The 13,067-nt window shown below is 36.6% G+C and overlaps 1 protein-coding gene across 1 annotated transcript in view; it reads right to left on the bottom strand.

The window, feature by feature from the left end:
* DCHS2 (dachsous cadherin-related 2) overlaps positions 1 to 13,067 on the bottom strand; it is a 111,803-nt gene that overhangs the window by 5,557 nt on the left and 93,179 nt on the right. Inside the window, 5 exon segments of the mRNA XM_030450316.1 lie at positions 1,740 to 2,026; positions 3,475 to 3,605; positions 6,210 to 6,361; positions 7,875 to 8,086; positions 9,602 to 9,712. Of these exon segments, the coding sequence (XP_030306176.1) occupies positions 1,740 to 2,026; positions 3,475 to 3,605; positions 6,210 to 6,361; positions 7,875 to 8,086; positions 9,602 to 9,712 (893 nt within the window).

Raw genomic sequence — 13,067 nt, 5'->3', positions numbered from 1 at the left:
TATACAGAATTTCCTGTATTTCAGCTTGTGCTTCTTGTCTGCCACTGATCACCATGGAGGAGAGTCTGTCTCTGTCTTCCTGTACTTCCCCCACTAGAGTTTATATGGATTGCTAAGATCCTGCCTGTGCCTTCTCTTTTCCAGGCTGAACAATCCATGACCTAGGCTCTATTGGACCCCAGCTCAAACTTTGTCTCACTCCCATCCCTAGCCCTAACTCTAAGCCTTCCAGGTACTGAGCCTCACCCCAAGCTCTACAGCCTTAGGGCTGATGAAGTCAGGGCTAAACCCTTTTATGATGTCAAGCTTGCTTTGGCAGCCCATATGATCCCTGCACAAGGATGACATGCAAATTTTTTAAGCATTCCCTATTTTTATAAGAATCTGGGGGTGCTGGTCAATAGTAGGCTCAGTGTGAGTGAGCAGTGTACCCTGGCAGCAAAGAGGGCAAGTGGCATCAAACACAGCATCACCAGCCAGTCCTAAGAGGTGATTATTCCACTGAATTCATGTTGGTGTGGCCTCACAGCGAGTACTGTCTGCAGTTCTGGGACCCCTCATTTAAGGAGGTGAAGGTCCTTGAATGTACCCAGAGGAGGGGAACAAAGCTGGTGACAGGGCTGGAAGGAATGTCCTATGAGGAGCTGCTGAGGACTTTGGCCTTGCCTGCCTTGGAGATAAGAAGGCTGAGGAGTCACCTCATTGCTCTCTACAGCTTTCTGAGGAGGGCACATGGAGTGGGAGGTGTTGCTATATTCCCCTTGGTACTCATTGACAGGAACACACAAATGGTTCAAAACTGCACCAGGGAGGTTCAGAGTGGCCATTAGGAAATTGCTTTACCAAGATGGTTGTAAAAAACTGGAACAGGCTTCAGACAGGTGACTGATGCTCCAAGCCTGTCAGTGTTTAAGAGGCATTTGTACAATGGCCTTAACAACATGCTTTAACTTGGTCAGCCTTGAACTCATCAGGCAGTTGGACTAGATGATCAGCAGCGGTCCCTTCCAACTGAAATAATCTATTCTATTTTATATGTGTTCCAATTCCTTTCTTATTATGTCTGTAGTTGCTAAACCAGCTTTTTTCAAAACATTCCTGGACAACTTTAACTTCTACAACAGTCCAGCAATTCAAATACTTGTCCAGAAGTCCATAAACTGAGCTCTGTAACTCTCCTCAGTCCAGCCAGGGGTGCTGGGGAGGTCAAAACTCCCATCCCTCACTCCCTAGATGAGTGCCATTGCTATACAGCAAGGCTACACATTACCAGAACCTACTACAGGGACACTTGCTACACCTCTCTGAAGATGAGTAACTGAAAATGAAGAAATTGATTCCATACTAACAGGGCCTGAGTAAATGTACCAGATTGTTTACCATACTATCAGAAAGAAGCTCTGAACACTGAAACCATCTCCCCAAACTGTTCTGCATTACATCCAGAATAATTCCCAGTGACAAATGCATGGTGTATGGGGTACACTAGCTAGTACACCCCTTTCCTTCTGAAGTCAGAAATCATAAACATGAAAAGTGAACACTTCCCTTCATCCTTTTAGGGGAATTCCTATGAAGGGGTTGGGGTTGCTCTATTTCTGCTCAGTAATAGTTTGCCGACACCTTCCTTCTTAGTGTTGAAATGCATTTTTAAGACAAATATAAACAAGCACTCCTACTATTTACCATCATATACAGGAAGACATTACATATTCCTTGTCCATTTGCCACGTCCCCACCTGATATGAATCCTGAATAAATACTGGTGGATTATCATTGATGTCCAAAACAAGAATGGTGAGTTCTGCTTCTGTTTGATGTACAGAATCTGAAACTACGATTGTCAGGTTATAGACAGCAATTTCTTCAAAATCTAATGGTTCCACCACTGTGACTACACCGCTGTGTTGATCAATTGCAAATTTAAGTCCAGGGCTATTGTCATAAATAAAACCAAAATGAAGCGCTGGCCTAGAGTCCGCGTCACTTGCTGACACCTGAGTCACAATAAAACCAGGCAGGGCACCTGAAACAACAATTTGCAGAGTGAGTCATAGCTGAACGATGATTTTACAATTTCTGAAGATTTTGCCAGCTTCGTAATATTGAATCTTATATATATGTAAGATTAGCCTGTATTAGCCTTTTCTGCATTTTGACCTTGTGTTTTAGATTAAGAGCAATAACCAGAAATGCTATGGAAACCGTAGTGGATTTCTTCGAATACATTTATCCCAGTTTTAATTTGGATTTTCTTAAGACTTTCTCAGTTCCAGTATAGCCTAGCAACTGGAATTTCCATTGTTTTCCACAAGCATGAATGTATTGAATGGTGTCACAAGCTTCCACAAGAACATTTAATGGAGGTTTCAGAGTCCTCTGGCCTGTGTAGAACCAGCAAATACAATTCTGAAGGTTTTCCAAAGGAAAAGAAGGCCATTAGAGAGAAACATGACCTCCAGCCAGACCTATGTGGCACAAAAATCTTAAGAGCTCAAAGTATATTCCTATGAGACTGAGGAACTTTTCTCATGTGTCAAATTGACAGTACCAGGGATTGCAAACTAAACCTATTAGTGACATGTAACAAAACCTGGAGTTAACAGAAACAAAACCATTTCCCATGTTCATGTCTGGGGCATTAAGCCTCGAAAATGATACGCAATATCTTAAAGCAACAACTCTTAAATGACATACAAACATCTAAATAAGTAGCCAGTAGTTTACAGATGCTGTGCATCCATGACTCCTTGACTTGTCATTATCAGTGGAATCTAAATTTGAAAGAATATTAAAAAAAAAAATCACTAGAAAAACAGCCCTGATATCCTTTGTTAAGAGGAGCACTAGGATTTCAGCACCTAAATCTTTGAAAATTTTCTGCTTTGCATCTTCATGTATCATATGCATTTGAATATGCTGGGCTCAAAGTCTGCAAATGTTGAGGTAGCATCACACAACACACCAGATGTCTGTTGGAATGAGAACTCAGGAGGTCGTAGGTCCTGTGCTCTTTATGATCATCATCAACTGAATCAAGCTGTAGAGCATTTTAAAACTTAATTCAAATTTGAAAAAATTCTTTCATCACAATGAAGTTCAAAATGTCTTGTTTCTAGCAACACTGGTTTTAACACCAAGTATTTTTATTGAAGAAAAGGAGAAATTGAAGACATCTGAAGAATATGACGCTGGAGTCCAAAATGAACAGATTGCAGATGTATTTCTGCAGAGCTTGTTTCTTTCTGAGCTGCCTATGTTTTTGTTCCAAACTATTCTTAAACACAGTGTCTAAAGATTGAGCATAATGCCTCTGAGAACAAAAGCAAATCACAATTTACTTTGAGATCTGAGTATTAATACAACCTATCCTCCTTTCTAATACAGTTGCTTGGTTACAGAAATCCCCAGAAGCACTGTTGCTGTCTGACAAATCCCAGTCTTAGCAAAGCTTAGCAGTACAATCACACTTACTTTCTGGGACCTCCACTTCACCTAGTGGCTGGACAACTGGAGCATTGTCATTAACATCTAACACTTGTATCCTTACAATACTTGTAGCAGAAAGTCTGGGGTTTCCTTTATCAGCGGCTTGTACAACCAACCTACAATTAAAGGAAGCAGTTGCTATTGGTCAGATATCATCAAATTATCCACCAGTGCTACGGTAAAAATTACAAGCTGAAAGTTCAGTCCTTTCTGTTCTGCCTTGCAGCTCCTAAATTCCATCTTTCTTTCTGTATGGTTGACTGTCTGGAATTGTATTTTTTCTGTCTTGCAGGAAAAATGCCCAGGAGATTCTAGGTGGCAAAACCATAGCAAGATCATAAAAAAAAGAAGGAAATATTTATCTGCAGTAATTAAACAAGATGGCAAGACTCTTTCAAAGAAGACATCTCTCGAGTTGGTAATTCAAAACAGGAATTAAAACTTAAGTACTAAATTTTCCTTTGGAGGAACCTTACTCTCCTCATTGTTTATGAAGGGACAACTGGAATGTGAAAACTGGCTAATAGGAAAACATCCAAAGGAATATTCAGCCAAAATGTCTGCAGAGATAGAGAATAGCCCCCTATTATATTATAAACATAAGTGATAAAGTGAAAAACATGAATATGTTCACCATTTAACAATGGCAAAGTTTCCACTGATTTCAGTGGGACCAGCTTCTCCCTATCAGATTAAAGGTGTTTGCCTGCACACTTCCATCTCACCCCTACATAAGGATGGGTAACAGAGTCTGCTAACAGCCTCTGATTTCCACAAGTGTTATAAAGAAAACAATAAGTAACAACTTGATAAACATGGATAAAAGGATGTTTCCTCTCTGTGGGATCTAGCATCTCCACAAAACAGAAGAAATGTTTATTGTAGGCAAAGATTATTTAAGAAGACAGAGCCTTACATCTCAATTAAATGATTTGTTTGCTAACTGCATCATGCCACACCGTATTTTCTAGGGCTTCCCTGCAGATCTTCTGAATGCTTTGTTTCTCTCTTTTTCTAAGTCACAGTTTCTGTTGGAAGTTTCATATAGACATTACTAAATGTTCAATATGGAATGCCAAGGCTGTAACTAAAGCTGTGGACTGCAGAACTTCTAGTCTTGAACCACACCAGCTCTGCTCTGGTTGTTGTGGTTTCTGATGCTAACAGAACACATAACTTAAATTGTAGGGTAGTATTCAATTGGTGACCATGTATAATTCCATATAGAAGGTGTATTTTTTCTAGAATTAATATTGGTAAGATATACACATGGAAATATTTTACTAAAAATAATCACTTTCTAAAGTTTCAGAAAAAAATTGTCATAAAAATTTCTCAGCCAAGGCATTAAAATTAAGGTTCTGTCAACACTTTGATTATAAGTCCCATTATAAGGAACTTAGGAGTTCTGGGGATTAAAATGTTCAATTTAAATAAAATAAACAACTTCTTGAGAATCTGAAAGAAGCAATTGTAATATCTTGAAATTAAACAGGAAAGCAGTTTTGAAAGCTTCTTTTGCTATTCACTTTTCACCTAACAATTTATGGGTTAGCAACTTATTAATAAAGATGAGGAACATGAAGCTTCAGATTCCTCAAAAAAACAATCAGATTAACAGGATAGATTTCAAACATAAATATTGCAAAGAAATCAGGCTCCCAGTTAAAGACAGATATGAGAATTATTAATGCATCATCAACAGTAAACATCCTTTCTTTGAAGGATTTATTTCAGACACTGTTAAAGTTAGGAAAAAAAGTATTATGCTATTTAAATGACTAAAGATCAGAATTGATATTTTTAATTCAGTGAAAAACCAAAAAGAAACTCCAAAAGAGCATTCTGTATGTTAAAACAAGCTACTTCCTTTAGGACACTATTATCTAATTACACTGATATTTTAAAAAAATCATATTCTGATGATCTTTTTGATGTGGTTTTCTAAAAGTTATTCTTTTTCATAAGAATTCTGATTGGATGTTTTACAACTTTGAGGCCCCAGAGGTCTGACACATACACAAAAATCTACTTTTAGTAGAGACTGCAATAGGTAAAAAGGGTGTAATAATGAATTCACATATTCATATTATCTCTTCAAGTTATATTTTATTTGCTTTCTTATTCCAATTATGGCATGACCTGTAAAGAAAAATTGGCATGCCCACTTGATCATATCTATTTCCAGTTTCTTGGAAAACAGGAAAAAACTAAAACTTAGTACAAGACAGCTTATAGACAGAAACAACTTACAGAATTATCTGTATCAGAGTATGGAAAAGAAAGTTTGAACTTCTGTTTTTAGAACTAATTTAATTAAAGATCAGACTATTCCTCTTTTTCTTGGACTTGGTTTGAGTGCTTTTTTTGTCTCTACATTTTCATAAAAAATGTTTCAAGAGAGTGAATGGCTGTACAGTTCTTAAAAAAAGGAAATCCAGTAACTGTCATCATTCCTATAGTGAATCATCATACTCACTTATATCAGTAAGTGTTGCCACTGATTAAACAAGACTGTTTCTTCCCTAAATTTGAGAAGTCTGAAATAATTCATGGTATAAATGGGCAGCTTTAGTGCTATTCTCAATGCTGTCTGGCTTGCACCCAGGCTCTGCAGGTAACGAATGTCAACACAAAACTATAAAATAAGTAACATGAGTAGTCTCAAGTTAAAGTGAATAAAAAGAAGAATACTTTTTCTAAAAACCTGGCATACAAACCTGTAAGATGAAGTGTTCTCATGATCTAGGACTGCATTAGTTGCTAAAACCCCTTGTGCTGAATCAATAAGAAATGTTGCATTTTCATTACCAGATAAAATGGAGTATTCAGCTTCTCCATTCAGCCCACTGTCAAGGTCAGTTACAAATACCTGTTTGGAAGCAAAACTGAGGTTTAATTATAAATAGCAGAGTGCAGTTTCAGGAAGAAAAAACTTATGCCACAGTCATTTATCTGGTTATTTTCCTTTTGACTGTGCAGGCTTAAGCAAATAATCATAATCATCCCCAATAAAAGTGTCATGTCAAGGTCATAAAATCTGATCATGAATTGCAATAGGATCCACATTAATTCTCTCCCTGAGTAATTTGAAATTCAGATACAAAAGGCACTAAGACTGGATGTAATCATTTTACACTGCTTACATTGCTATAAGATTGTTGTTAAAATAATGTCTCTGGTTAGTGCATAAAAATGCAATTTCTAAGGGGTCCAGGAATGGCCTTTAAAGTACTACTACTATACAAACAAAGGATAAAATAATTAAATTACTAAGTTTTCAAAGCTTTCATGGAATAGTTCATTGATTACTTTTTAAAACACAAACCAGAAAATGTAAAAAGGACAGAGGCAAGCTATAAAACTAACAGAATAAATAACATTCAACAGCAGTGGACAGGTTTCTCAAAGACTCCTCTGAGTCTTTGAAGAATTGTCTTTGTATTTTTCTGGTTGCTGAACAATCATTTAAATGAGTGTGAGATCCAGAGCATAGAAGAGGCAACCATTCAGACTGAATAAAGGAAACATTATAGAATGTATTCTGTCATAAAATCTTGACTGCGCATCTGGGTTGACTGCCTTTTGATTTTTCTCCATTCCTGAACATATGTTTCTCTAAAACAATGTCCATCAGTTTCTAATCACTTTGCCCTGGAGGCATTTGTAGCTTTCCATTTATTTATTCTCCAGAGGAGGAATATCTTTAGTGCCTAACATGACCCTCACTGTGACCTGACTTGCAATGCAAGAACATACACTGAGGAAATTGGGCATTCTTCCAGTCCAACTGATGACTTCTTTTGCTCTACCATGGCCAGCTGGAAACACTTTTGGAGAATGGACCCATTCAGAGTAAGAAGTGTTTGCACATTTAAATTGAGACAAGCTGCTCTTTAAGCATCAGATTTTAAATTGAACGCTTGGGTTTGACTGTACTAGTTTGATGAGTTGAAAATATTCTTTTTATTGCTAAAGCCCTTTCAGTAGATGCATTAATGCAAGACCCAGCCTATGTTGTAACCAGAACCACAGCTTTGAATGGATTTCTTAATTACTTGTAGAGAGAAACAGAAAAAAAAACAAAACAAAAAAACCCCCAAAAACCAAAAAAACCAAAAAAGAAAGTTCAGCTGCTCAAGTATTAACTAGATGGAGAATTCTTTCAACTTAACAAACCAAAATGAAAGATATGAAATTTAGTCTAGCAAAAAAATCACTGACTATTTCAGATATTCAAGCAAAGTAGCAGCAACAGCAAGAACCCTCTCTTGGTTTTTACAAGACTGGTCCAGAATGGAACTAGCAGAACTGTAGTCATGAACAAATAAATCAAATCTCTTTTTTAACTGCAGCAGGGTTTGGGAGGATGCATTTGCATTTACCTGTATGATGTCTGTTTTTGGATTTTGGCCTTCCCATACTGTTGCTTTGTAATAGTTCTGCTCAAATTTAGGTACATTGTCATTCACATCTTCTATCAAAATGGTGATTCCACAGAGTGCTGAATTCAAGCTATTTTCAGCCAAAACTGTAAGATGTATTTTATTCTTAACTTCATAATCAAGAAATTTTGGCTCTTTTACTGTGATTGCACCTGGTTTATTAAAACAGGAATAAAAAAATAATCAAGATGTGAAATATGAATTCAGGACAATACACACAAAAATGCAGTAATGAAGTCCCTAACATATATGTTCTCCTTCACATTACAGCAAAGCAAGCTCCCCACCATGTCCTTCCTCTACATGATATCTCACCTCACATGCAAGTTGCTGTACAAATCTTGAATTTTTTACTGATTAACCACCATGCTGTCTATTTCCTAAAACAAAGTTAATTTAATTATAGAGGAATAGAGAGGAAGAATGTGGCTGCACTACATGTGCTCCTCCACACATGACAGTGACTCAGCTGAAGAGACTCTGGATCCCCATCTGAGGTGGCTACATCTTGCCTTCCATCTATATGCAAACTGGGCAATAACTGTATCAATTTCCATATCTGACTGGCATACAGGTAAAATACTGACTTATGATGCAGTGAGCAACTCCCACCCCCAGCTGATATTTGATCAAAATGATCAGTTAAAGTTATTGAGACTACAAGCACAACTAGACATCCCATTAAACCTGACATGTACTTGGAAATCCATAGTCATAATTTTTTGATGTTCATCATACTCAGTGGTCATAGTGTATTATACTCAAAATACATCTAAATTTCAAATACAGTTGATCTGTATGCAAATGTGGTTAGAATTCAAATTCAGTTTTGAATGGACTTCAGCATGATTCCAATGATCCCAAACTTGGGGTAGCATAAGAACCCATCTACTGGGGCTCTCTTAGCTTTTTAGGAGGCTGCTTCTCAAGGGAGACAGGAAATTGCTCAGAGTACGAGCTATTTACACAATTTCTGTGGAAAACAACACCCATGCCATCCCAGAAACACAACAGCTATTCAGAAGGCAATCTCTTTTGTTGCAGATGCTTAGGAGCTGAGAGGCAACCAGAGTAGCAATGCCCTCCCCTAAGTGACTCGGGTAAGAGTGTGTGATGCACACAAGGAACGTGCAGCTCTCCTGCCTGCACTGCCTGACGGAAGAGCAGGTGAAAGCAGCCCTGCTGCAGAACACAAAATAAATAAATGAATCAATAAATCACCAAATAAATAAACAAACTTGACTCTAAGCCTTGTCAAGGTTCACCTGAAACAAAGAGCATTAAACTCAACAAGGGTCTAATGCTTCCTCAATTAGGAGTGTTTGGAAGGAACACATCTATTGAAGTTTTGGGTAACTTCATGATATGAAACAAGATGGAGACTCAGCCTAGATCACAAGCAGTGGTTTATTGATGCCCAACCTGGTGGTCAACAGCTAATCAGAACTGTTTTAAACAGGTATAATGGTATCCAGTTTCCTTCCATATCAAGTTTACAATAATAAAGGTCTCTCCACACCCCTGGTTTTACAACTTATTCATTGTAACAGGAGAGTAATACTCTAATACACCTATTGCTTGCTCTTAAGGTAGGAACTTGCTATATTTTAGAGACTACATTCATTAAGCTACACAGAGATGCTTGTAAAAAAAATATCAAAATGTACCTGTAAGGGGGTGTACAGAGAATATGTTTTCCTTGTCATTGAAGATGCTGTATTTTAAGTCTTCTCCAGTAAATTTGCGTTGATAAGCTTCTACAGTAAGAAGTGATGTCCCTATGGAAGCAATAAGACTATTTCATCATGTTCACTTTAGAAGCTTTTATTCTAATTTTATATTGCTGTGATTAAGAGCAGATGCACAGCCAAACACCTACCTACCAGGCTTGGTGCTCATTCATGAATTAAAACACTAGGTAATAGAAATAACTCCTCCATAACCTTCACTGAATTACAATTTCATAGTCAAGGCACAGTTTATCCCCCCTTGCTCAGTAAATTACTCATCTGATAATAATTTTACCTAAATAAAATAAAATGATAAATAAATAAATAAAATGATGAGTTTTAACTTTTTCTAGTTGCAAACTCCAATTAATTTTAAGTCAAGTTGTATATACTCTTTTTATTGAGGTTATGCTTTCTTTGGAGATTTAAAACCCAAATTTTCGTGAATTCTTTTAGTGAAAATAGTCCTGGTTTTGTGCATGTTACTCCTGAACTACCATGAAGAGTTTGTTTCTCTCATTTGCCTGAATTTGGTTTAGATGTAGAACACTATTTTAAATAAAATATTCTTTAAAAGTTTAATTAGCCATCATTACACAGAGAGAACGAAAAGATGAAACTATGTGCATAGCTATGTATCAATTCAAGCTGAAGCCAAATTCCATGAAAAAAGCAAAAATTAATATAGAATACAAGATACATGAAATAAAAATCCTGCTTGAAATGGGGCTAGAGGGAAAATGTGGAACTGCACACATTATCCTGCTCAATATAATCACATTTAACAAAAATGCAGCAACTTTACAAAGCATTATTAAGGCTTCCAAAGAATTATTCTTTTAAAGTGAGTTATGCAATCACTTAGCATATATGACAACTGAATTTAATGTATTTTAATTATTTAATTGTAATTCATTCCATGTGACTGTGATGGAGTGAGGTTACTTTGCAACCTGAACTCTTCCAAACAGCACTCCAGACAGACAGGTGGTTTATTACACCACAAAGGGGAGGCTGTTCACATTCAGTGTCCTGGATGTTGGACAAAAGGATTTTATCTTTAGTGTAAAAATGAGAAGAAACATTAAAATTATCTGCTACCTTTTTATTTTAGCATTGTCAATTGCGAATTTTTTTAAAAAAGGAATTTTAAGTAGTTTGTCATTTGCTCCTAAAATCTGTCTAAACCAAAACTAGACCAATTTTGACAGATGTAATTTTCTGTACTGGTCAATATAGTTATAAGATATTTACTAGCAAAGTTCTGGAAGTAAGGTCCAACCATCCAATAGGTGAAGAATGACATGAACAGGGTACTGTTGGGTTTTTTTGGGAACTTAAACAGGGGGTTGTATGTTGAACTTCCATTGCTGAGCAACTTTGATTTACTACAAGAGCCAGGAAGGGCAACCATTCACTGCATTCTCAGAGCAGAGTTAAAGATCAGAAAGAAATTCAAGGCCTGAAGAATGTTGGGTTTTCCCTTCTCACACTGGCAGCTGCCTTTTTTGTTTCTTTCCCTGCATGTTTAAGAAAAACTACCAGAAATAAAGGAAGTAGCAGCATTTTTACTTGAATCCATATTTCTCAGGGGGTAAGGTTAACATATTGTTGCTCTGGGTTCTCAAATCCCAGTCCTTGAAGTTTCATATTTTTCACATCGTTAAAATTGTTTACAACTTCTCTCTGGCAGAGAACAAATTTCTGATACCTTTCACAGAAAATGATTCCTTCAAATAGTGAATTTTTATAGTTTGTTGTCTAAAAAATACCAAAAATACCTCCAAACTCTGAGGTCTGCTGTGACACAAAGAAGCCCTATAGAGACAAATAGAAAAACACTTATCTGCTGGAGCTCACAACTTCAAGTTAGTCTAAAACTGCTCCAAGCAGAGGTCACAAGATGTAACACTTAACCTGGAGAGAATTAAGAAAAAGGTGGCTTCCTGGCTGCAAGGCACACTGAAATGGCAGGATGAGGATGGGATCAGCACTGAAGTTAGTGCAAGGAACAAGGGAGCTCAGGATCACAGCAGAAAGCAGTCAGAATGGCTTGAAATGCAATGCAAACCAACTACTCCCCTTTGTCATCTAACCCCAGTTCATCCTTACTAATATTACTTGAGACCTCTTAATTGCTCAGGAAAGAAAAAAGCTAACTGAACACAAGGACTAAAGGATTACTTGAAGAATAAGAGGATGCATATTTTATAGCTATTAGGAAGAAAACTGAGGAGTCAACAAGTTTTACTGATGAATCTGTCTCCAAAGAGGTGCTATGCAAACAACCATCCACATGAAAGCTCAGTGATTAATAAAGATTTCTTACCCTCTGGGGACCGCAGTGACTTGATTATTTATTGACTGGCTTCTAAGTGCCTGTTGTAATGCAGTTTAGAATATTTAAAGACATTAAATATTTAATATTATACAAAAAGTAGAACAATGGGGTTTTCTGAAGGTCATGAAACTTGGAGGTCAAACACTTGAAGAAAATTTGACCACAAGGACTAATTCCTAAGGCACTCACCCAACTGACAAATTTAATTTCAATTGTAACTAAGGATGCTTGACTTTGGCTTTCACCATTTATACTATTCAGATTTTTTGATTCTCATTAAAATAAACTTAGAGTTTTACCATTCTATTAGTTAAGGTAGAAATAAAATCAGGAGGAAAAGCTACATTTATTAATACCAGTTCTACAAATAATCAGTATGTAATGTAAAGCTCCGCAGAACTGAATACACTGGTACTATTCATACCAGGACACCAGGATCACATATATCCTCTAAGCTAACTTCTCTAAGAGTTTTAATTATAAACATGCTTTTCCCTCCACTGAAATGTAAAATATTCTATATTTATGTACGATTATATAAAGAAGAAAATGCTACAAACAGAGCCAAAGCAGTATTAATACTTGGTAAAATTTCTCATACTGTCATAAGAATATGATCTTCTTAGCAAACAGACTTTTATTAAATATATAAACTATAATTTTAGGATGAAACCCTCCTGTTTACCCTGAAGCTTTGCTAAATTTCCTTTAATCAAAACAACTTAAACTGAATCTTATTTATATTTTCTATAGACTGAATGGGAGAACCATCTGACTGTGACATTCTGTTACTTCAGTGCCTTGGGGCATTTCCATAATTTCAGGCTGGATTGTCTAGCCTGATGCATGAATGTGTCTCCACTTAAAAACTTTCAGGATCAGATTAGCTTATCTATTGCCATAAAGCTCTGAACTTTATTTTCTTTCTTTGAGCAAATACTTGTTTCTTAATAAAACTAATCTTCACTCATTACTTTTTTTACCCAGAAAGAAATTTTAACTCAAAAGACTTGAAAGTCCAGGGCTTTGACCTTGCTCCTCTGTGAAACCCAACAATGATGT

The sequence above is a fragment of the Calypte anna genome, chromosome 4A (assembly GCF_003957555.1).
Source record: "Calypte anna isolate BGI_N300 chromosome 4A, bCalAnn1_v1.p, whole genome shotgun sequence".
NCBI lineage: Eukaryota > Metazoa > Chordata > Aves > Apodiformes > Trochilidae > Calypte > Calypte anna.
The sequence above is the reverse complement of the archived record's forward strand: the minus strand, read 5'-3'. Positions and strand labels throughout refer to the sequence as shown.